The sequence below is a fragment of the Protomyctophum parallelum genome, assembly GCF_964188405.1.
Source record: "Protomyctophum parallelum genome assembly, chromosome: 17".
Classification (NCBI taxonomy): Eukaryota; Metazoa; Chordata; class Actinopteri; order Myctophiformes; family Myctophidae; genus Protomyctophum; species Protomyctophum parallelum.
In genome coordinates this window covers 36,219,637-36,246,005 of record NC_139719.1, presented here as the reverse complement: position 1 = coordinate 36,246,005, position 26,369 = coordinate 36,219,637, and the positions used below count along the sequence as shown (strand labels likewise).

The 26,369-nt window shown below is 41.7% G+C and overlaps 1 protein-coding gene across 1 annotated transcript; it reads left to right on the top strand.

Annotated features, from left to right (window-relative positions):
- The first annotated feature begins 1,260 nt into the window (after positions 1–1,260).
- Positions 1,261–26,073, top strand: lmf1 (lipase maturation factor 1). Its single transcript, XM_083786942.1, has 11 exons — positions 1,261–1,487; positions 2,025–2,334; positions 2,453–2,463; positions 3,447–3,595; positions 13,927–13,992; positions 18,799–18,966; positions 19,069–19,249; positions 21,144–21,297; positions 22,266–22,449; positions 23,070–23,182; positions 24,102–26,073. The coding sequence occupies exons 1-11, from the start codon at positions 1,262–1,264 to the stop codon at positions 24,286–24,288; spliced, it is 1,749 nt and encodes a 582-aa protein (XP_083643068.1). The 5' UTR covers position 1,261; the 3' UTR covers positions 24,289–26,073.
- The last annotated feature ends 296 nt before the right edge of the window (positions 26,074–26,369 follow it).

Below are 26,369 nucleotides of genomic sequence, written 5' to 3'. Positions count from 1 at the left end.
AATTACAGGACCACGCCCACCCTGCACTGTCTGCACCCCATGTTATAGTTACGCATTAATTACCCTCGAGTCCTCACCTATCTTGCTAAATCAGTATCTCGCCACTCAATACTTCACTCACCTCAGGTGAGTCACCTGTTCATCATTAGTGCACTGCTTTATATCCTATAGGCCTACTCGTCTATTTCAGGTACGTAGCATTAATTGTTTCACTTCACAATTGTAGGAGAGATAAACGTTTGACACCTGCACTCACCGGCGTCATCTACGGGGGTGCAGAAGCGCAGCTGCACCCACTGGCATTCTGTTTTAATAGCAGAATATGCACCCACTGTCGTGACTGTCCTGAATGAAATGTCACGTAGTCACATTTGTGCAGCGTCGGGCGCGGGCCAGATAGGTGTTGGGTCGCCGCCCATGGGCATTCAAATGCTAATAAGGTGGCTTTTGTTCTGCTGCCAGGTAGAGAGTATGTCGCATACATACATTACAGTACAGGATGCATTTCCATTTGACATCATGCAACTAGGCCTTTACAGTGCAGGCTGCACTGTAAAGGCCTAGTTGCATGATCCATTCCTGCTTCTGAAATTGGAGTATGTCATCAATACAACAAGTAATACTTATGAGTTCCCTTAATTCCCTCTGGTCTCTGTTTTCTCAAACGGGACTACAATTTATTATTTAAATGAAACTTCACAAATAGCGAACTGAACTGGCTCACTCAACCAATCAGATGATGCCCTAGGCCGACAGGTGCACTGGCCTATTAGTTTGCATTGCACAGTGCGCACTGCGCTCAGTGCTCTATTTCCGAGCAAACCCTATATATATATATATATACACATTATATCGCCTCTATTCTCCATATGCAGACCAAGAGAGGCAACAGGACATTGCTTTACGGAAAACGAGTGCCTCCAAACTCTGATGGAAACATGGCCGTGGTCAGCAAATGGGATAGGGGCAATTAGATTGCTCTGGGTGCACTCACTGCACTGTAACCTCGCGTCAACAGGCGGAAAGGTGCACTGTAGCTGACATCGCCGTCTACAACATATTTTACTACATTATAACATTGTTGTATTAATTGCTCGTTTTAAAAATATATATTTGTGTTTATGTTTCCTTCTTTACTTAGTTAGGCTAAGTTAGATAGTTAGGCTATAATTTATTTAAAAAAGAAAGAAAAAAGAAATAAATAAACAGCGCTTACCTCATTTGTTTTGTCACGTGACCGTCACACATGCAACTGTCAAACATGGCGACCGCCAGTGACAGTCCAGAGCAGAGTTCAGAGAGCTCGTTGAGAAAAAGACGTGTAAATACTTCTAAGACAGCGGGAAATGTGAGTGAGAACAACGAAGAGGATGGAGGGGACAACACAGCCAAATGCGACGAGAAAGAGAAGAGGCTTCCTTCGTTGCAAACTGGGACATATTGGCTCACTCGGATTGTGCTGCTACGCTCAATTGCGTTCATTTACTGTGAGTAACTAATACAATACTAACTACTGTAAATGTAAGTTTACTGTTTTCAGCTGGTAACAACTGAACTGGTAATAGCCAGGGCTTCCAGCATTGGACTGTTAGAATCCAGGAGTTAGTGAATTGTGGGAGATGGGAGTTTGAATTGATAGTACTAACCTTTATCAGACTTGCTTTACTAGCATTCAGCATTGGATCATCCAATGCTATAGTCCCAATGCTAGTACCCATCCAAATTGGATCCATTCATTATTTAAGTGGACATCCGTATGATAGTATTAGCAATTTTAGCATGCATTCCCAGGCGGGGGTCCTCCCCCCAACACATTGTAACATAGCAGTTGTAAGTTCCTGTCCAGGAGAAATGACAATGCAGGAGTCCTGCAGGAGATGTGGTCAAAATGTGTTGGCAACCCTGGTACTAGCTGGTTATAGCTGGTAATAGTGACAGATTTGTCGTTCATTTAATTAATCAATAGCACTGTCTGATGATTTACCGTTTCTCTCTCCCATTATCCCCTGTCTGCTTTTGTCCAGTTGTAGCATTCGGTGTTGCCTACAACCAAAATACGCAGCTGATAGGCGAACAAGGCCTGATGCCCTGCAAGGACTACCTCAACAGTGTCAAACGCTATCTTGGGGGGAAAATAGGCATGGCAGCACTGGCATACACCCCGTCTCTCCTGTGGTTCATGGACTGGAACTATATGGATGCCAACTTGGATGGCATCGCACTATGTGGGCTGGCACTGTCAGGGTTTGTCCTGGCAACTGGAATGGCCAATATGGTGATCATGGCGACGTTATGGATTCTCTATCACTCCCTAGTCAGCGTGGGACAGCTGTGGTGAGTTCAAGGAAGCATATATACAGTGTTTAAGTACTATTATTAGATGTGTCATTCTGTAGCCTCCTCAGGTTCAATATTATAGCCTCCTTCATCCCCTCTTTCTTTCTCTTTCTAGGTACTCCTTTGGTAAGTGAACCTCACTCATACACCTATCAGTGATCAAGAAAGATAAGTTATATTTTATTGTTTCTCATCAGGAAATTGAACCATCCTAGCTAGTAGCTACTGGGGGCAGTGGGCAACCACTGAGCACCAGCTCCACCTCTAAGGCCAGAGCGTTTGAACCCAAAACTTCCTTGATGTGAGGCAACAGTGCTAAACACTGAGCCACCGTGATTAGCTTATGAATCTTCTCTTTGTGTCTGTTTGCTACTGTCATCTGAATCTTCTTAATAGATATGTCACTTGAATTAATTAATGCGTGCACTCTTCCACCCACACACATGATTACAAGGGCAGAACAGAACGATTATGAAAATCCATCAAAATAAGGTAGTGTTGCAGGTTCACATGTTTCTAGAATATTTGTAGTTTTTTCTGTATTGTGGTTATTAGGCTACTTGTTGCTTCAATTCAGTACTAAACCACTACATTTACTTGAATCTAATTGTAATGGGAAGGGAAAAAAAGAAAGAAAAGAAGAAATTGTATACAAAATCCAAATTGCAGTATCAGCTACTCTAAGCTGCAACAGGCCACATAGTTTAGGGAGAGCATAAGTATAGGGAGAGAGTATAAATAGAACATTACTGTTTATTGATACTTGGTGATTCCTGAAGTGTACTCCATATATGTAATAGTAGTAAATTGTCTTGCATGTAATCGCAGATTGAGAGGTACTGGGTAGACAGCTGGATAGACTGTGTTCTGGCATAGATAAACGGCAAGGTCAATGCGAGCTTGTTGAATGGTTAATAGTGCCTTGGCGTGAGAGACGCCAGTCTGATGTCTGGCAGCTATAATTGTGGTCAGTTTCTGGCTTTCCCTTCCTTTCTCTCTCTCTCTCTGCCTTCTCACTTGTTCTCTTAACTTCTCTTTATTAACTTCTCTGTATTATCTATTGTATTCTCCTTTCTGCACTCTTGCTTCTCTTTGTCTCTCCTCTCCAGGTTGGGAGAGTCAGCTGTTGGAGACAGGTTTTTTGGCCATCTTCCTGTGTCCACTGTGGTGTTTGTCCCAGGTCCCACGTCGCTGTCCCCCTTCCCTCATCTCCATCTGGACCTTCAGGTGGCTCATTGTCCGCATCATGTTGGGAGCTGTGAGTAACTTGCACACATTAGGATATTTTGTAGGCTTTGAACATTTGATGGTATTTACAAATTAACCTTTGGTTTATTTTATTTTATTTTATTCATTTAGACATATTGGGGCTGACAGAGAAGTCCATGTTCCTTGATAATGGATGGAGACATTTCCATTTCCCATTTCCGCAATCGTCATTTGTTGATACTCGCCACTTATACATCTTTAAATGTAGGCTTCCGTGTCATTAGCAAAACTTTGATAGTGATGCTATTGCTAAGATACCAACTAGCGGTCTGTACTAAATCCCCCTCTATATGATGGCATTCAGTTCAGCATGTGGTGGCACTTTAACTATAACTTTTGGTCATCTCCCAAATCCCAATGCATGTCCCCTAGTGAAAATATGGCATTAGCTTTTACTGATTGATCAGGACCAATGGAGCTATGAAGCTTGCACTGCTTGGTCAGTTTACATTTCTTCCATAGGGATTATATGGCAGTGTTTAAGTCAAGTCGTTAAGCAGAAAAGGTGTAGATACAGAAACTCATACTCACCCACACCTGAATTCACCTTGCATGCCAACATGAAGAAGCAAACATTCAGTCCCACTTGTTTGTCGTCTCCATTTCCTTTGGAGTGGTCTTCCACTAACACTCTAGACAACATTTGGAAATTCAAATCAGTGGTCAGTAAGGCAACATGTCTCAGTCGCAGGTTTGATGGTGGTGCCAATTGCACTGGTTACCAAAATTCCAACAGGGGCCCAGGGCGCCTGCTGGCCTAGCGGTTCACATACTGTATATGTTCTGGCCTGACAGCACGTTGCATGTTCGAATCCCGTTCATGAAAAACCTTGCTGGCAATAAAGGCAGAAAAGCCTAAAACTGTTTTTTAGGGGGCCCTGGGAGGCACCTCCTTCTATTTTGCATTCTATTAACATTAAACAATTTCTGAGAGCAGTGAGAACAACCACTAACAAATCCTCACACCTACTACTTTGAAAACCAATCCTATTTTTTCCTGAATTGTTTCCACCCAGTTTTAGCCCCTACACTGCATTTAGATATCACATTTCAGTAGGCAGAGAGCTCTAATCATTTGGCCGTGCAAGATTAGTTATTGCCTGTTAGTTAGTATGAATAAAGTTGTCATCCATTTATCCTCCACATGTCCTCCATTAGTAGTAGTACTGCTAACAATGTCCTTAATGTCGCTGTAGAATGAAATGAATCTACTGCACAATAAAAGTGTTGTTCTCTCAATCCACTAGTTTCTAAACACTTAATTGTAAGTGTAGCTGACAATAAAGCAAAACATTTATTTGTTTCATTTCCCAAGCTATCCACTATAAAGTGTCTTTGACCCCTTTCTCAATCTGTTTATCTTTTAACTCCATACTTCACTCCTCGAGTGTATACAACTGTCAAGGACTAATCCATTTCCCCTGAGACACAAAGTCATTACTGCATATTAAAACCAGAAAGAAGTCTAGGAATCCCATTAGACATTATTGTGGCTTAAAAGCAATTCCTAGAATTTAATAGCTGGGTAGCCTGGGTTATTTTATTGTGGTACCAGTCTGCCAGTTGTTTCTTTTATAGATTGATTGGAAGCATACATTCCTTAGAATTTTGATGGTTGGATACAATTCAGCTTGATTGTTGCTAGCTACAGACCCAATTCACATGCAGATGTAGCCATTGCAGCAGTCTAACTAGGCACAGCACGCTTCAATCAGTGCAGTACTTTTACTCCATCGCCAAAAAGATTTGGTCAGAGCAGATTTGATCTCATTTTGGTCTCCACCAGGCCGTCCGTCCGTCAGCTAATCTCTGGCACCGTTGGCTTGATCTATGGCAGAGCTGAACCTCTGCCCCAACGTTTTCACATGGGCCTGTTTTAGCGCCACCAGGAGGCCGATCTTTGCAAAACACATTTTTTGACAGTACACCTACAGATTTTGAGCAAACGTCACGCAACTTGGTACACAGTCTCTCTATATAGCCATTAAACGAAACGGTTCTGAGATTTTTCATACTCCATCCTGATTGGCTAAGATTGGCTCCAATGTTCGCCAGAGTGCTCCATTTTGAACAAAATGCAGCAAATCATGAACACATCGTGTGATTTCCATGGTGCTATATAACTGGCCTATTCAGAGTTTTTACTTACTAGAGCGGTGCCCGTGGGGCCTCTACAGTCTACAGCGGTGCACGTTGGGCACTGGCCTACTTGGAACAAGTTGGAAATGCATGCACCACCCAGATATTATGTCTGTGTCACTTTTATGCCCATATATGGAGTTCTTTGTCAGGCATGCCCAAATATTTTCATATGTATTTTTCACATTCTTTATAGCGCCACCAGGCGGCCGACTTATGTAAAACACATTTTCTTTTCGGTACACATGATCTCCATAGTCATGTGATAAAGACCGGTCTGTTTTATTTCTCATTCCATCTTGAGTGGCACATTTTGTACAAATTCCCGCAAATCATGAACGCAGTGTCCGATTGCAGTGAAACTGTGCAGTGTGCACATACAGTAACCGCAAGCATGGGAGCAGTGCATGTTCGCCAACCTTAATGCATGACTTGCATGTTCGGACTAATGGGACTTCGGATCTATGGGCAGTCAGATCTATGGGCAGTCCCCTATTCCCACTAGTTAACTAACTTAATAGTTAGTTAACCCAGGGTCCCCCACTCCCCCAGGGCCTTATTCTACTGTAGGCCGTCTCAGTTTTCCCCTCTATAACAAATCTCCATGCCAAAAATAACCAATTTACAAGCTCACAATGCGTTGCATGGTGGTCTTGTAGATCTACTATTTTTGGCAAATGTTTGACCCAGAATAGCGACACTAGGGTTCATGTGGTTAAACCATTGGAAGCCATAAGGAATGGTCTGGTAATTAACTGGAGGATTGTCTTGAGTTTTGTGTTATACCTCTATTGAATCAAGAACGAAATGCCTGCAATAATCAATGCAGGATGGATGCAGGGAATTCATGAAGAGGAACGTATACAGAGGCTGCCAGATTGTTTGCAATGTGCTTCTCCACCAATATAAACTTTTCTCGTACATTTATCATGGTTGGTCAAAATATTTTATGAGAGCCCTTGAAAGTTCACTTTGTTCGAAACTCTAATGTTAGACCTTGTTTTGATCTGTGATGTTAAAATGGGATTTCTCATCACATCACATGTAAAACCTCTGAAGTGCAATACAGTACCGACAGTACAGACCCTGCCGCGATCTCTCAGTGTCATGGCCATCTTCTATCTGTCAGTGTGTGGTTCACCACACACTGACAGACTGCTATAGTTTCTCCTTGCAAACTTGCCCTGCTGCTCACTTCAAAGCACTCCTCAGTAGTATTAACCTTGTGGAATGGGAATGAGTGATTGTCAGTGCATAAGTTAAGTATAAAGTGAGCATGAGTTCATCCTCTGTGCTTGTTGAGTGTTTATAGAATTTTTTTGTTTTAAAGGACAGTGGCCGATCAACCTCCCTTTGTCTGTACAGTTGCAAAACTGAGAGAGTAATTTTAGGGGAATGCTCTGAAGGAATTTGATCGTAGTTCAGCAGGGAGTATAATGTGTGTTTGGAGGTGGAGGTCCTAACCGCATCGTGGACTTTCTTTAAAGAAAAAAGGGTAGTCCACTCCCCTACAGTGCTTTTCTTTTTTTTTCTTCTTTTTTTTTTAGGAGTGCAGAGGAAGGGAATCACAGTGTGAAGAAACCGTGACGAAAGTTAGAAAAAAGGGAGTGACACACAACACAGGTCAACACTCAACAGCTGGATCTACTGTAAACCCACAACATAGCGAGAGACTCTTCAGCCCCTAGAGCGCTTCCCTTTTGTCAAACTCATCTTGTGTTTCATCTTTCTGTGACATGGTAACTCATTATAACATCAGTAACAGCAAGCCATCAGGTGATGGGCGATGAGGAATGCCGCTAATAGGAGGTAATGGGAAGACAGTGTCGGCATTTAAAGTATGAAACACAATTAGGACTGTGCATGACAGGGCAAGGAACGGCCAGTACTTCGGCCCACAGCTGCTCTGCAGAGAGACAACAGTAAGTTGCATCGTGTTGTGTCGAAACAAATTTGCATTTTATGCTTTGAGCTTAACATTTCACTCGGAGCAATAAACAATGAGTGAACAAGTCTCTCAAGGTCACCGATATAATTCACACACTGTTGCAGGTCTCAAACCTGAGATTCAACAGCTGCTAAGTAACGCTTATTCAAGGTTGTTCAACATTTGTTGTGCAAGTACTGTAGCAAAAACTATGGCCTTGCACAAGCTGTTATCAAGCCTAATAGAGCGCTGTAGTCCCGCCCCCTTTCCAGACCCGGAAAATAATTCCCCGTTCATTTTCCTCATAGACTTTTCAAAGAATATTTATTTATTTAGTCATGATTTGTCACAACTCGAGTTGGCTTTGTCCGCAGCGTAAATGTCTTTAAATAAATACTTTTTGAAAAGTCTATGAGGAAAATGAACAGGGAATAATTTTCCGGGTCTGGAAAGGGGGCGGGACTGCGACACTCTATACTAGCCCTTTGTTTTTCATTTCATGTGAAATTAGAGAATCATTGTGCCTACGTCTTGTTTACAATATTTATCCACACTGGATGTATTACCATTAGCAATGTAGTTTTTTATAAGAGAAAGCATGAGGTGTTTTCCATCCTGTTATTACTTATCTTTTTACAAATCGATTTAAAACAAGGCTGATACTCTCCCGTACCTTCCATCATTTGTGGGGTCTACTTGTAGATTATTATTTTTTTTTTCCACTTAATTTTTATTGAAGGAAGAACAGACAAGAAAACAACAAACAAGACTATACGGAAAGAAAAAAGAAAAGAAAAGGACAAAAAGTAAAAGAAAAAAAGGCTGCATTTTTCATATTACAAAAAAGAACATTCGGTGAAATCCTATTGCAATATCGCTAGGCTGAGAGAAGAGATTCCACTTTTCCCACTTTTTATAGAATTTATCCTCTTGTAGTCTAAGTATGAATGTTAGTTTTTCCATAGCATACAGTTCCTCAATAATGTCCATCAAGAATTCTTTCTTTTTTAATGTATTCTACACCAAATCTCTTTGCCAAATGTTCACATGCATATGCCCATTCCAAGTTTGCTCAACCCAGTGCAACGACTGTAACAAAAACTACATGCAAGCACAAGCTTTTATTTGGCCTAATAATATATCCATGCTTTTTTTCTTTTTTTTAAAGTAATCAGATAATTTCTACAATACTCTGTAGAATGCAGTCAATCCAGCAAATGTGAATGTCTTGTAAAGTCTTCATTCCATAAAGCATGAAATACCTGGTCATCCCATTTCGATCCTGTTTATGGGTTAGGGTTAAGAGTGTCTCCTAGCAGGCCTGTCTTTATCTCCTTGTCACTGCAGATGATCATTTTAAAGTACACTGGCACAACTGGAACAACTATCTCCAAGTTGGCTCTGTGTCCTCCATTGTCTCAGAATTGTTGATCACGCCTCAGGGCAATGTTGGAACTTATAAAACGGCTATTGTTTTCAGAAAGGCCTAACCGATTATATCGGTGTGGCATTGTGCATTGGATATCCAGAGAAATAGAAGTAGAAATGTGTCTTCCATCCGAAACAGACTGACAAGACCAATATGAAATAGTTTTTTAACATCTTCACAAAAGAAAGTGAGAGCTATTCTGATTTACACTCACCTTGGCCCTTGTTTTTAATAGTGCTATGGCATCATGGTTGGACAGAGATAATTTCAGTTCTGAAAAAAAGGAAAAAAAACTATGTTGGTAATGCAGTTGATCGCATCTTGTGGCCAACCCCTTTGTTCAGCACTCTGGATCTTTGTTAGTTTTTATAAGTTTCATGTTAAGAACATTGGCTTCAGTTGAACTGGATCATATCTGTCTCTCTGCTGCCAGAGGGAACTGTTCTCAAATCCTCCTGCCAGCAGCTGAAAAGGTATGTTTGATACAGTGTCTGGGGTCTTGTTGTGGATTTGGACAGCAGCACCGTGAGAATATCATGTTGAGATCAGATCAGAGCAGATCATTTCTGAATGCCAGTGGGCAGCCCACTACCACTTGTACTTTATTATTTTTATTGAAGTATAGAAGGAAAAGCTTAGAGAGAGGGAGGGGATCTTGGAAGAAAACTCTGCAGGATGCAGTCCTAAGCCAGCAGCGGCACGAATAATTCCAGACAGATATGAGCTTTCTAACCGTTCAGCCATTGATGGACACAATCAGAGCATTTTGAATGCTCTGATTGGACTTTGGGATATTATGTTCCATGTCAGTGTTAGGAAGTTATACAGAGCTCTGCTGGCAAGGTGATTTAATTAGTTGTACTTTTCCGTTTGCTGACCTGGACCTACATTGAAATAGAAATACTGTGAATGTTTTTGTGGTGGTATGTTTTCGCTGGCATAGCGGTCCGGGCACCTAGGCTACAATGTAGCCTGACCACATGTTGGGTTCAAGTCCCAATGCCCTCCCCATCTCTCTCTCTCTCTCCCCATTAGTTTATAGTGTCTGAGCCAATCGGCTTATTTCTTCTTACACAAATTCCCATTGACAATGAATGGATAGTTTTACGTCATAGTATCTGAGCAAATCGGCTTAGTGTCTATTTTTGTCTTACACAAACATTCAATTCCCATTGACAATGAATGGAGAATTTAACGTCATAGTGGCTGAGCAAATAGGCATAGTGTCTATTTTACATCATGATGATGTCCGATGATAAGAGCGCCCCCCACTTCACACGGGTGCAGCCTATAAATCTGTTTGTCTGACAGGAAACGGCAGGGGCTTGCTTCACTAAATGCTCAGTGTGTACCTGGAGAGCAGGGTCTGCATGGAACAAGCCCAGCTCGCTTTTCTTTCTTTCTTTTATTTTTTGTAAGATTCGTTTTAGGCTTTTCTGCCTTTATTGATGGTTACAAGTGAAGATACAGTGCATATGTGGCATGCGCCTGGAATCATGGTCAGGATTTTGTTTCTATTATGGTGACAAATGTCATGCAAGGCAAATACCATGCATTTGTTATGCCTTGAGGAAGAGGATGGCGATAAAGTTTGTTAGGATCTTAAAAATCTATTGTCTAGCATTCTTTAATTATTTTAACAAGATGCATCTTCTGGGGTCATATAGAGGTTTGTTTCTAATCAATTTATCTCACTAATAACATTTCTCTACACAGAAGATGAAGAGCCATGTTCATTCCAATGGGATGAACTAAGGATTGCAATCGATAACACTCAGCATCTCATGACTGAATTGGATTATCATCGTCTTGGCCTTAAAACATTTTAACACTCCAAATATCCTATTTAAATTTAGTTAGCGAAGTGGAACTGAGGATGATTTCTATTCTGCACTCCCAGCCAGCCTCGTGACCAGCAGATGTGTCAATATTGACAATCTTGTGTCCTGGTTGGAAAAACACCTGATGAAACCCATACTGGAGTATGAAAGTACTGATTCTATTTCTGGTCTTCTAAGTAAGTTTATACTTGTTCAGAGGGAATTCGAATGCGTGAATAAATAGGTAAAGCCTTCAGCGCTTTTGCTCAGTGACTTTCCAGCAGGACATTGTGTCTGGCACTATTATGACTGTGGCATCAAATTGTTATTCTTTGTTCATGGCATTTACACCAAAACACCTTGCTGCCCTGATTCATTGTGGTGTTCTAGAATTGTACAGTATGTGCAATCAGAACTCTGCCTTAGGCCAGCATTGACAGTAAACAGACCAGAACAATGTCTGGAAAGTTTATATGGGTTTTCTTTCCCTTTTCTTTTCACGTGTATAATTTAACTGAATAGATCTTTTGGATCTCATATCAGCAGATTTATGTTTTGTAACAAACAATGTGATGCGTCATTTCCCCAGGGCTTGTCTGTCTGTCTGTCTGTCTGTCTGTCTCTCATTTAAATGTATCAGTTCATCATAAATCATGTTTTAGGTGCTTGATGACATTCAGTATTTCAGTCTATAGTTTGGATTTGTATGGATCTTTCATGGACAAAATCAAGTTCAAGTTGTTGCATTTGTCATTCAGCCATGGAAATACAAATGAACGATAACACTCTCCACGCCCATTGATTGCTGTTGCTTGGTTTGACACAAATCCTCTCCATCCACTACCATTGGAAAAAAACATGTTTTTCAGTTGCCTCGTATTGATGTTTATGTATATTTTAAACTTGGCCACAGTAAATAGGAACATGTGGGTTGCAGTATAGTGACTGGGAATAACTAGCTTTCCCCCCCAAAGAACTGGACACAAAATTATTTCCAAACTCAGAATAAACAACCAGAAACTGGCAGAACCAAGGCAGAACAAGGTGGAAGGAGCCTTCTGGTTTATCTGTCAGAAACAGACTTTGTAGACACTAGCAATCGTGCAAGTGGTGAGACGATGTGCCTCAGATGTAGAATGCATGAATAGTACATGAACAGTAGCGCTGTGCATGGGGCACATAATAACCTACAGTAAAATGTTAATTTAAAGTTAAATTAGCACATCTCTCTCACTCCTCACATCTTTTTACTGGAAGGAGAATGAATTGAGACATATTAGTACTGTAGGAAATATGGCAGGGAGACGCCCTGACACCCTGGATTCGAGAAAATACTCTGTTGGTATTCAGTCTGCCAACAGTATGGGTCCGGTGACGTCACCATGTCTTTACTCTTTACTCTAACTATACTGTAGAAAGTACTCTGTTGGTATTCAGTCTGCCAACAGTATGGGTCCGGTGACGTCACCATGTCTTTACTCTTTACTCTAACTATACTGTTGAAATGGACTGGTCCAAACTGACATGCGGTAATAGTTTCCACGATTAGTTGATGGGAACTGGAGAGGAGGGAAAGTAGAATGATTCAGAAAAGGGAGGGAGACGGGAGAGAATAGAGAGGAACGGGTTAGCAGCATTGGGGTGGGTGGGGTGGGGTTCGGAAATGGGGAGATGGGGATGAGGGGAGAAGAAAGGAGAGTCATGGGGGAGATGAGAAGGAAGGAGGGGAGAAATTGGCTTAGGGTATAGTCGAGGACTGAGAATGGAGGGAAGTGAAGATGGAGAGGCTGGGGTAAGGGGGGGAGGAGGGGAGAAGCAGCAGTAGCTTCCTTATTAACGGAATCACATTTTTGCTAGCCTTATTGGATTATATGTAATGTCACTGAAATGCAAGAATGCTCAGTGATAAACAGTTTGTTGCTCAAGAATTTGCCCGGAATGACCGTCACCACCCTCACTTTTTTTTCCTTATTTTATTCAATACAATCTTTCTCTTATGTTTGGATAAACCACCTTGCTCAAGTACTTGAAAAGCGTTTATCTCTCACAATAACCTCTTTTTCTTTGGCAGAACTGGATTTCTTCTACTTTTAACAGATGCCGTTTTGAGTGTTTTTTTTCTCTGTAATTGCATTTACCTTTTTAGCCATTTAGCTGATTGCTTTTATCCTGACCACAAATGCAATTATACAATCAAATATAAAAGCATTTGGGATTGGTTTCTGAACCACTTTGTAAGATACTACTTTAATAGCAAAGAGTTTCACTGGGAAAGCATAAGGCGCACAGAGATTCATGCTACTTTACCCCAGATACTCCCAAAAAGTAACAATGACTTTGAAGTAGACATTTAAAGAAAAAATGTAAAATAAATATAGTCATGGGCTCTTGAAACGGTCGCCAGCTCCTCTTTATATTGGCTCACTTGGGAAGGACCAAATAATAAGATTCGTTTTGAAGTCAAAATGTATTTTTCCATGGTCAATTTTGAACAGGATGTGTGATTTGAATATGGCTGATTTGATAAACTATCTGTAATGTGATTTGGTTATGAAAGATTCACGGTTGTTTATCCTGCGCATGATTTTCAAAATCAAGCCTGTAGAGAGTTACAGGCTAAATGTATATTTCCGATCATGTACTGTATACTTTCTCGTACAGTGGTGCTGCTATTTGCGGTGCACAGTGCTATTGTACGATGAAGCATAAACTGGGCATAATAATGGAGTACTTTTTTAACTGCATGATCCTCTTTTGGAAAGTCAGTGTTTGCCTTCTTTTTGCTTTGTTGCACAGAATGGTGTGGCATCCACTTGGCTCAGAACGAGTTTTATTATGCAAGATAGTAGGTTCTGCAAAGGATAAGCTGAAGAAAATAAATGGTCATAATGCACACAATCCAGAGTAACTGGATGAATGAAGGAAATTTGTACTAGGGAACCTTTTGTACAGTTGTCAAATAGTGTCAGTGCCAATGACTTTTACATTTCCTATACCTTTTCCAGGGTCTCATCAAAATCAGAGGAGACAAATGCTGGAGAGACCTGACCTGCATGGACTATCACTATGAGGTATGTGTTTTCATAGCACATACGTAAGCCACATCATTAGATCACAAAGTCCTTTTGCAGAACATAGTCTAGTATTCTTTTTTTATTTGCAGTTTTTGTAACGCATTTTAATCGCATTTATAATGCATTAGTGCGCTGACCTGTGCACTATAGACCCGACCTGCGCATGCATGTTGCAGTGAATGAGTTACGTAAAGTGTTACCTTACCTGGTAGTTATAATGCATTATGCTGTTCCATTGAATTTATAATGCATTGACCAGAACTTATAAATTACATTATTATAAGTTATAGTTCTTCATAAACCGTGTTATAAGTTCATGCATAATTAAAAGTTAAGTTAAAGTTAAATTAAAGTGTTATTATGCCTTATTAATGCATTATAATGCATTATAAATGTGGTTTTAAGCCCAACCTTAATATAAAGTCTTAACACAGAGGGTGTCATGATTCTATCTCTTGCATGTGTTTGCATTGAAGAGCGATCAGTGATCAGTGCAGCAATCTGTGAATATATCAAGCAGATGATCTTTACCAATCTCCTGTCTTCCATCTATAAGTAGATTACCTTAACAAACCTCTTCATGAGCCACCAGACCTCATTTCCTCTGTGCCTTCCAGGTGTTCCTGTCTGTTTGACCACAAGTATTCAGAGTTACCCCTGCATCTTGTACAGTAGTATTAGTATGGGGTACATTGATGTACAGTAATGTAAATGCTATATGCAAAGATTTCTCCGGGGCTAGTTTTCTTTTTGCGTGACACCATCACCACCACCACAGAGACCAACCCGGCAGTAAACGGTCTCCCTTAGCCGTTGTCTCCTAAATGATGACAGAAGGGCCACGAAAATCACGTTATCCTGACCGCACCGTGGCAACACATTATGGTAACCGCTGTCTTGGGTTTTCAATAAATCAGCATCTCACACAGGCCGTGTGGTCTTCGCCCTGTCTAATGTTTGTTTTTCCCCACGGGACATTCAACCACATTGAAACCACACCAGCCTGTCTTCCAGAGAGCCGCAGAGCTGGGAAGCTAGAACGACCATGTTCTGTAATTAACACAGACAGGAATACATTGGCTCCTATGGGACTGGAAAGAAGGGGGTGACAAACTCTCACACACACACACACACACACACACACACACACACACACACACACACACCGCTGGCATAAAACACAGAAAGGCATACCAACATAAAGTGCATATACAGTATATATATAATACAGTACACAAAGGCAGACAAACAGGCTGTAATAGACGTGGCTCCTGCGGGGCTGGATTTCTGTTGTGGTTTGGGGATTTTCATGGACCAGCGTGTGACCAAAGGAAGTGATTTTGGAATGATTTACTTGACGTACTGTATCTTCCATCATGCTTAAAACCGTCGCAAAACACAGCCCTGGCATATTAAAGCAATGAGAGGGAGTGATGATGATGCAATATCTATGAGGTGTACAGACTAGGAACCATTAAACACATAAAAATGATTAACTAACTAACTGTGGGCACCACAAATGTCAGTTTCGATCCATGGGAATTATCGGCAGGGTTTGGATAATCAGATTGCGGGCTGAAATCATCCATTGTGTAATCAAACGTAATTAGGTGACTCAATGAGTACAAGGGTGGAGGAGAGTCAGTTCTACTTAAAAGTTTACCATAGCTTATTTTGGTTTTTGATCTCTGTGCCCTTTTCAGGGTTTTTAATAGGAACAAACTTGTACAGTATGTTACAATATCAAAGCCTATATTTACACGTGGAGTTTGACAGATTATGGTTTCCATTTCATCGTAGTCTCTGATTTAAGAACGTATGGCACTGGCCGTGTGTGTGTGTGTGTGTGTGTCTCACTATGAGTTGAGTCAGCGCTATGTTTATGTGGTTCATGTCGATATATTTCTGTCCTAACATTGCCTCTGCCTGAGTCTATTGATGCAGACAATGCAAAGAGCATCATGTCTTTGCCCCAACATGCCACATCTATTCATTTTCAGACTCAACAGCAAAGCAAACCCTCCATTTACTCTGTAGTGGTGGACTATCTCTGTTGAGGGTCTTTTCCTCTGTCCTCACATGCTTCTGTAGTGCAGTGTTGTGTAATGAAGGTGTCCTGTATAATCTCAAGTTCATGGGGGTCCGGAGATCGATCTCAACGACTCAACCCTGTCACCGGACGCAGCCTGTTCGGGTTTTGAGTGGCCTTTGGTGTTGTTGAGCTGATTAAGTATCAATAAAGAGACATACTGAATCCTGATCAGTGATCAGATCACTAATGGAAAACCACATTATGCATAGAACATGTCATCACCTGAGGATATACAATACATATATATTGTATCTTATTTTCTTCGGGCTTGTTTTCTTGTAGAACTAACTCCCAACATCCTGCAGCATAATGTAGTGTAGTGTACTGTGGATACACACACACACACATTTTGTGGGAATTTTGTTCCCACTTAACTGTGCGTGCATACACCCACACACACGCACAAATGGAGCACCGGAAGCCACTGGCGCCAGGTGTGGGCTTATTAAGCTCTCTTGACACACTGTGCTCTTTCAGACCTGTGAAAGAACTACAAATCCCCCTCCCCTACTCCCCCAAACCCGCACATGCGCCACCCTGCTCCACCCTAGGTCTGGGACTGGCTGTGAAGGCCTGTGGAGGTGAACATTTGGCACTGCCACTGTTTGTGTTGGTGTGTTTGTTGTAATGCTAGCTAGATGGGGTTGTTTGGTTATCTGAGGTTACAGGCTCTCTGCCCTGGGCTTTCCAAGGGAGTGGGGGTGATGTTGTGGAACTGGCCGGCTTTTATTCCTTAAATATACATGATGATGATGAGGGCATCGAAGTGTGACGGCTGTCCCTCTTGTTTTTATTTTCACTGCTAATTTTGTTTTTCCAGAGCATAATTGTCAGCTCCTCGCCTAACTTTGTTTGGGTGTACACAACTTTTCCACCATCACGACGGCTGCAGCCCACTGGGTTCAGATCCTTTATGGTTTTAACGATTCAGTTTCCTTAACGATCCCCTCTTAACGGTCTGATTCCTTAATGGTTCCCTTTAAGGATTCCTATAATAAAAAATGTATACATCATTTTGGCCTTCAATACAATTTAAATCATACTTACTTACTCTGGTTCTGGATCCCAATCATTGCGCAGGGACACACACACGCACACAGTTTGTATTTTAGTTTTGTCTTCACATTTGCATAGAGTACAAGAACATGTTCACTCGCACAGTGGCGACGAATTACCTGTACAGTACTGTATGTGCATTGTGCACGTGCTAGGGTGCTAAACCAGAATCAAGCAAATCGTACTGTTGTACGAATTTACAATGAATGTCTTAGGGCTTTTTATCTCACATGAGACATGACTCAGTCATATGACTTGGGAAAAAGTCACCAAATGCACATTTCAGCACCATGAACAGGAACGGCGCCTATGCACACCCGCACAGACAGACTAATACACATACATTACATGGCATCCACATAAACTTGCTCAAACTCAAGTACAGCACTATGCAAGCCCTGTTGGTCTTATTGATGTTTCCGCAGGACTGCCTCCACCTAAATAAAGTCCCATCTTTATTTAGATGTGGAAATGCCCCTCCACCCCCACACTGTAAATTACTCACCAATCCCCAAGTCTGTGACATGGGTTTTGTGCCAAAGTAAAGTGGCTAACAACATGGCAACTCTCCTTGTCTATGTTTAGAGTATCAATGTCCTCACAGAAGGTGAAAACTTTTCCTAAATTATTATTTGAAATTCTTCAATCTAACCCATTGAGATGTCTCGTTTTTGAGGGGGTCCTCAAATACAGTAATACAAATAATACAAATAATACAAACACACTTAGGCAAAACATTCAATAAAATAACATCAACCAGACGAATACAACGGTCGCCCCAAAACATGCTCACCCTAAAACATGCTCACCCTGGGTCAAATCCATTGACGATGGAACAGTCAGACCCATGTATGTCTGGCCACCACTCGCACCACTCAATCTGGCGAGCTCAGAACGGTTGGGCCCGCCAGGTATTTCTGGCCAAAAGAACCTACTCGGCCACGTTTGACGTCTCGGGGGTACTGAGACTTTTTACAATAAATAATCTTGTTTCTGCACTAAAAGTATTGGAGTGATGATTTAAGATGAGATACAGAGGAAGGGGAAACAGGTTATTCATAGGTTTAAGATGAAAAGTAACAAACCAAACATACTTCTCAGCTAATGTGACTTGCATAATAGCTATCGCTCACTGACAAAACATGCACAGTTGTGTCGTACGAGCCTGTGCTTCATTAACCAGGGGGCCATTTCACTGCTAAGAATCTCACTGCTTGACCTGGAAGTCAAAGTGTTGCGGAGGAAGGTGTGACCCCAAATTGTCCCTGCATGGAGTCACTCCCATTCCAACTCCCTCTGTGATTTGCGGAGAAGGATGTGGCTGATGGGACCCCCCACTGACATGCTCTGTGTTTCACCACTAAACTGACAACAGATCGCTGTCAGTGGTCACTTCCTCTCCAGTACAATCCCTCGAGAGACAGAGAACTGACACTGACCTCAGAACAGATGTGTGTGTGCGTGCGTGTGTGCGCTACAGACCACGTCTTGGCCTCTAAAGTTATGTTGGTAAGACATTGTCCCCTTTTTTTTTTCTTCCCCTTTTCCCTCCATTTTTCATTCCTCTCCCACTTTCTTCCCTTAATCCCTCTTCCTTCCCCCCTTTCTCTCCTAAATCTGTCTGTCTGTGTGTGTGTGTCTCTCTCTCTCTCCAGACCCAGCCGGTGCCTAACCCCATGTCCTATTACATGCACCATTCACCATGGTGGTTCCACCGCTTTGAGACTATGTCCAACCACCTGATTGAGCTCATCTTCCCCGTCCTGACCTTCCTGGGCCGCAGGATGTGCACGGTCAATGGCGTAATCCAGATATTGTTCCAGGTATCACTTTTGTTCTCTTTCTACTCTTTCCACCACGAGAGAAACATGACTTAAATGGAAATGGATTGATTACAAATCTACATGGGTACTTATGTTCTCCAGGTGACGCTGATAGTGAGTGGGAACCTCAGCTTCCTAAACTGGCTTACCATCGTTCCCAGTCTGGCCTGTTTTGACGATGCAACACTGGGCTTCCTGTTTGGCTCAGGGAGTGGAGCCAAGAACAAGACCCTGGACATCCAATCCGAGGACATGGACGGACGCACCCCTGAGCCTACCAAAGGTACACACACACACACACACACACACACACACCACAATCCTAGCTACAAGACCCCACTTACCATCAACGGTGCTGCTGTGAAGAGTACAACAAGCACTAAGTTCCTGGGGGTGCATATTGCTGATGACCTCAAGTGGTCCACTAACACCTGAGCTCTCGCCAAGAAAGCCCAGAAAGTAAACGCTTATACTTCCTGTGGAGACTGAAAAAAGGGAACTCTCTCTATTATAAAGGAAATAGAGCATGCACCTCCACTCTAGCCCAGGTGCTAGACAAAAGGCAGTACAAGAGGAAAAATAGAGTCTGCAACACTGGTATGAAAACTCAGCTCCACTGGTTTATTTGACTCAATTCCCGAAGAAGATCCTAAGGGATCGAAACGTTGAGTCAAATAAACCAGTGGAGCTGTGTTTTTCATACCAGTGTTGCAGACTCTATTTTTCCCCCAACTCTCTATATTATGACATAATTTTTCTCCTTATTAGCAATCTGGGAACCTACTGTAAACTGAATCTGTCTTGAGAGATTACCTTTTTTGAAATACACAGGGTGACTAGACATGTCTAGACATGTCTAGTCACCCACGCCTCCATATATGGTCACGCATCATTACATCACGTCTCCAATTATGGTCACGCATATGTCAGTCTGAGATTATCAAACCCTCTACACTCAAGACACGCTATATATGGCCATGAACCCTGGCCATACCTGTTTTTCATTGTGCATTTTTTGGTCAAAGTTTATCCCATGCCAAATCGACAGCACTCGCCCAGCAGTCTGCCGTCACCCAGGCAGATGCGTGCACGCACCGGTCTGCCCTAGCAACGCGACCTCCACACTCTCACGGTGGAGACTGCCGACATGCGGTGCCGCTGTCTGGCCAGGGAACGTCTTATGGAGGAGGAGGACTCAGGAGGACGCCGTCGCAAGCCTGCTTCTCAATTGTGCCGTATTAAGAAGCTCTGTTGTTTCAGCTGCTCTTAGCACATCTCTCTTGCAGAACATGTCACAACAGCATTTTTCTGCTTGTACCCCTCTCGATTCTGGATTTCATTAAAAAGTACAAGATATTGTGGCGACTGGTGAGCAGGCCTTGTACCCTAGAATAATTGATTGAAGGTCACCAGGGGCTTCTGCACCTCTGGAGTATCTCTGAGTACTTGGACATTTATAGTACGCACAGCAGGAGCAGATGTGTGTAGTTGGCTCAAGCGGGTATTTACTCCAGTCATAGGAGTCATTTGGGTGGGGGAGGTTCTGGCACTTGGACAGCTGCAGAAGCCAGGAGAAGGAGAAAAAGGCGTGTGAGAGAGAGAGCGAGAGAGACAGGTGGAGGCTGTGTGTTTGAGTTCATAATAATCCACAGTTCTGGATGCAGAGTGAAATTGAATGTGATGCAGTTCGCGTTCTTACATTTAATACTGTGGTTAAACATGTGGTAAAAGCAACACTACTGGACCCATTCTAATGGATCCCAACGGACCCATTACTGGCTTTAGTTCTATGTTGGCTTGTATGTAACTGAATATAAAACAGCCTACTAGATTGTATGTAGTAAGGGTGTTTAAGTAATTCTGTTAAACCCTAAAAGTCCATTTGAAAGTGAAATATCAGGTTATGTTGGACTAATGGTTTTAACATGCATGGGATGAAGTGTGTGATGAAGTAGCCAGGTGGGTATGATGGAATTAGGAGCCGTCTAGTCAAACATTTGTCAATACCAAAACTAAACCATGATGTCACAGGCTAGGCCTTTTCCTGCTCTGGGAATACTGTGGAGGGAGGAAATATTGTACACTTAAACACAAAACGCTCTCTATGACCATTTCTTCTGTATTCTGTATTCTGTGTGTGTGTGCGTGTGTGTGTATGTGCGTGCGTGCACTATCAGGTATGTTGATGCGTCGGGTGGTGAACATATCCCTGGGCATTCTCATTGGCTGGCTGAGCATTCCTGTCGTGTTGAACCTGTTGAGTTCCAAGCAGGTGATGAACACTTCGTTCGACCCACTGCGCATCGTCAACACCTATGGAGCCTTTGGCAGGTACTAGTGTAAGCCCACAAAGGTCGCCTGGGCCTTTGGTCCAGAGAGGACAATTCTCATTGACTGCCCAACACCACCATTTAGTGGTGGCTCAGACTGCCAAGGTTTTAGCCCTATGTGGCCCCTTTAAGACTGACGAAATTGACGCACTTCCGGGAACACGGAAGCATTTCAGGGGTGCACCCTAGATACATGGTCACAACAGCTGAAGCAGTCCAGCGCAGTCGCCAATATCCTTTATTGAGCTCCAAAAACATCAATGTTTTGTATGATCAACTCAATCTGAGCTCAATTCCAATGCAAAGAGTTTTTTCGATCGGCGCTAGGCCGGGACCTGGATGGAATATAACCGATGACGTCACGTATGCTGGAAGAAAATAAATCTGTATAAAACCTTATCTCGTCCAATCTCGTTCTAGGCGATCTGTGATCATTAATTAAAGTCGTCCAATCCTGCCCTTGGCAGAAAAGGAGTTTTAAGAGATAAACAATAGAAGTACTGAGAGGTGTTAGATTGGCGGAAGAAAGAAGTAAGTCTCTGTAGGGAATTGTTCTTGGAGACAAGACTAAATATCGTCAGGCACAATACATTTTTATAAATATCTTTTATATATATTGTGGTTGTCACAAAATCTCAAGGCACAAACTGTTTGGGAACATTTTGGGCAGGAACCCCTTTTGGTGTTATGGCATTATGTTATGCTTTAGCTATTGAAAAATAGCAGATCTACAAGCTCATAGGTCTTGTAGGTCTGCTATTTTAGAAAAATCGAAGAACGACTGACATAGAAACATAGCTTTTTCAGAAAACTGTCAGGATGTAGAAGACATTTTTAGAATCTGATCTCAGGTCAAAATGGGTTATTTGACTACAGGCTCTGTAGGACTTGTGTTCAAAGTGCTACTGACCTTGACCTAACACTAACCCTGACCACTACCTTTCCTCCTTTCCGTCCATCCCTCTGCAGCATCACCAAGGAGCGGACAGAGGTGATCTTCCAAGGCACCCTGAGTTCAGATCCCAAGGACCCCGATGCGCTGTGGGAGGAGTACCAGTTCACGTGTAAGCCAGGAGACCTATACCGTCGACCCTGCCTCATCTCCCCCTACCACTACCGACTGGACTGGCTCATGTGGTTCGCAGCTTTCCAGGTGACGAACCACTGTTTTATGTCATATGTTGATTATGTTCTGTCATGAGAGGCCGAATGGCTTGTTTTAGTGATAGGTTTTAGCCAGCAGATGGCTTTGTCGGTTCGTTGGGGGAAAACAATGTGTGAAATTGCTGCTGTTTATTACACAGGCACATTACACATGGCGGACAGTCAAAATGTAAGCATTGCTTAACAAATCAGTGATTAAAAAATCACTTATTTGTTAAGCAATGCTTAAAATTAATTGATAAAACAACTCAAATTAAATATTTAAAACGGATAAAAAATCCTTAAACCTATGTTAATGTTTCACCCATGCTCAATAGATGATAGTGATAGAGAAAAATCCCATACACCCAGAATGAGCTTTTTTTCCTCTCTCTTTTTTATATAGATTTTTTAGCTCTAGGGTTAATTAGCCATAAACTGTTCTTAGTTAATTTAATTCTCATTTAGCAACCCTTAGTCTTGTTTTTGTAACCTTGACACAGATCTGAGCTTAGTTCCTGAACTAAATGTAGTCACTAGAGGGCAGTAGATTAATTGTTATTTTCCCACATGAGCTGAATTGAAAATTTGCCTCAATCTTTTTACTCTTTTCTTTTCTCTCCTTTACAGACCTATGAGCAGAGTGAATGGGTGATCCATATAGCAGGCCGTCTGCTGTCTAACGACACCACAGTCCTGTCCCTTTTAGACCACAACCCCTTCCAGGGCAGAGAAGCCCCCAGGTAACCAGCAATACAACTAAAGCACACGGCAAAGTAATTTATCTGTATTATTACGAAGAACAAGGCTCAACATACAGTAAACTGATTAGATTTCTGCTCAGTTATTGTTTATTTAGCTAGTAGGGACACATGCTTGGGTGATTGTGTGTGTGTGCATGCGTGCGCGCGCGCGTGCGTGTGCTTATTTACATGGCAATTATGGCAAACACAAAAAAATTAAACACAGTTGACCTGGAAACAGTAGCAATGTGTTTGGTTGGTATTTAGTGGTTGTGATGTAAAGTTTAAATAACGGGGGTTCTGAGTAACTTGGAAATCATTTTTTGATGAAGTGTAACCAAAATTGTCTTGACTAATCTAGGTAGAAATAAATGTAACGTCAGTTGACAGTCCAGTCCACCCAGCCTTCTAGGAAAGTTAAGATGGAGACAAGGGAGACAGTTCTGGCAGGGTTTGATCCCAGGAAAGCTGGGGTGTATTATTTGGCACACACACACACAGACACACACACACACACACACACACACACACACACACACACACACACACACAGTAGAAAACCTAAAAAGATTACTAACTAAAAAGAAAAAAAAAGTAAGTAATTCATTCTAATTGTTGTTATTGCAATTTACGAGCTGCGTTCGCTTCCCGCGTTTGCGCGTCTTACTTGTATAGCGTCTTAATCATGTGTGCTTTACAAAGTGCATTACATTAACACAAGACAGCCGCTCTACCTCCTGAGCCACTGCACCCCACAGCACAGAGTATTTATCATTGTCTGTAGCCCCCTCTGGTGGAATTAAATCTAATGTGTTTTACTTCAAATTATGTACAGAAAGCATAGACTCTGCTGCCCTCCACTCTCACTCTCTTCACCCTTCTCCTCTTCGCTGCCCCTCTCCTGTCCTCTTCTCCTCAGATGGGTACGTGGACAACACTTCAGGTATAAGTTCAGCCAACCAGGCAGTGCCAGTGCAGTGCAGGGGAAGTGGTGGCTAAGGAAAGAAATTGGCGCTTATTTCCCCGCCCTCGACCTCGAGGGACTCAGGGGCTACTTCAAGTCCAGGAACTGGCCCCACCCACACATACCAACAAACAGGAAGTAACTGACTAGGCAGGTACAGGTTACATATTGAATGAGGGAACTCAGTCTCAGAGGTGTACTCTTCCAGTATAAAGAAAGGTTATGGAGAGTTCCAAAATATTAAATATTGAATTATGCTGCAAGTTGAACCATTAAAAATAGATTTTAATGGTTGCAAGAAACATTACAGCGGTTCTTTAGACTACATTCATCATCAAACCCCCTGAGGTTCTTTGGAGTCCCATCATTTTAAAACATCTGAAGAACTGTTTAATCAACTGCAATTTGAATGTACAGAAAAACACTGTATGACAGCTGAGAAGAAGATAAATCTACCTCCACTGCCAACTAAGAGTAAACTGTGAAAATTAAACATTAGATACATACGTCTTATGCTGTATAACACTGCATGATATTGCCATATTGTGCTTTTCTTTTGCGAAACGGTCAGTTAGCCTATATAATTGTGAGTGATGTGGACAAAGATTTCCAATTTAATTTCCAAAAACAGTATCTTTTCACTTAGAAAAGGACTTCAAAATGTGTAGGCCAGGAATTAGCACTTCACTAAGTCCCTCCCCAACCCATCCTTGTTCATTAGCAGCGATGAAAGCTTGACCTGCATAGCAACCGTTGCTAAACTATTTGGATTGGCATTGGACAATCGCTTTTTGGGGTGGGATTTAGTGAAGGGCTAATTCTGCAAATAATAATCTAGTCTGTTTAGGGAGCTGTGTGAAACGCATATCCTTACAAAAAAAAACATATGGCATGTGGCTGCAGTTGCTTACCGGTATGTATGTACTGTATAAATTATAAATTGTCACTGTCCACACTGACTCAGTACAATGTAATGCACTGTATCATCAAATCACAATACAAGGCCATGGAACTTCATATATTACTGTAGATCTCTAACTCAGTATCAATATGGTGCAATTGGATGGTCAAGGTCAAGAAGGCTTATTAACATAATGTCATACATAACTTCTGAACTTTTACATTATAAAAGGGTGATACAAATTTAATGTGAAAGCTTGTCTCAAGCTGCTGCATTAATAATAATAATAAATATCTGGGACTTATATAGCGCTTTTCATGGTACTCAGACGCTTTGCCACTGCCAGGGGAGGGAATTTAATGAAAAGGACAACTTGAAATTAAGTTTCCAATGAGATCCAATAAATTGATGTTGAGGTTTGGCATTTTATGATTAAATTAAGCCTGGGCTAGATTTGTCAATCTGTGTACACTTTGTTGAAATCCAAATAAAACTACATTTAAATATTTTTACATTATTAAAAGTTGTCATCGTTGTTAAACCATTATCAACCATATGGATGTCATCATCACATATTTTTTAACGATAGCCAGACATTTTGTAGAAATGTAATAGGGACTTGGTCCCTAGAACACTAAGCACGGGTGATTTTCAACCGGACAATTATATTTTTGTAATTGTCATAATGTTGTTGATGTCTGAGGTGGGTCTTTCAGTACCTTCATGATGCTCACTGACATCATAGAAGGTAGGTTTGTTTCCCTGGTTAGTTTTTTCTACAGGCAGGTGTTCGGGTGAATTTTAACCTTGTTTAGTGATAGTGTGATAGAGAAAAATCCCATAAACCCACACAATGGACTTATTTTTGTATTATATTTTTTTTCACTGGACCATTCTCACATGTCCCAGGAATGGGTGGACCAAAGGAGAAGTTCCCAGCTCCATTTCCTTTTTTTTCTTTTATAATATGCATGTTTATGTGTGAAAAGTCATGATGAAATATTAAAGAAGAGTACCTCAAGTTGCTATGTATTGCTGTACTTTGATGGGAAATATTTTCTTTTGTGTTTAGTGATGGTGTGACAAAAAATATGTTTTAGTGTTCTAGGGTAAAGGATGCTTTATATATTGCACTCTTATTATCAAATGTTTTTTATTTTTTAAATGGTGCAACCACTTCATTACGGAGCTTTGTGTGTCTCTGGCTGCCTGGCTGCCTGTTTGGGCCTATTATAGTAATCAATCAATCAATCTGCCACTAGGGATGATACTAGCGTGTCTAACAAAATGAACAACATCTCAAGGATCAGCGCTTCTCTGGT

Coding starts and splice junctions, on each gene's coding strand:
- lmf1 (XM_083786942.1), top strand. CDS start 1,262: ATGGCGACCGCCAGTGACAGTCCAGAGCAGAGTTCAGAGAGCTCGTTG. Junction 3,596..13,926: donor TCCGCATCATGTTGGGAGCT/GTGAGTAACTTG, acceptor TACCTTTTCCAG/GGTCTCATCAAAATCAGAGG. Junction 22,450..23,069: donor TGTGGTTCGCAGCTTTCCAG/GTGACGAACCAC, acceptor TCTCCTTTACAG/ACCTATGAGCAGAGTGAATG.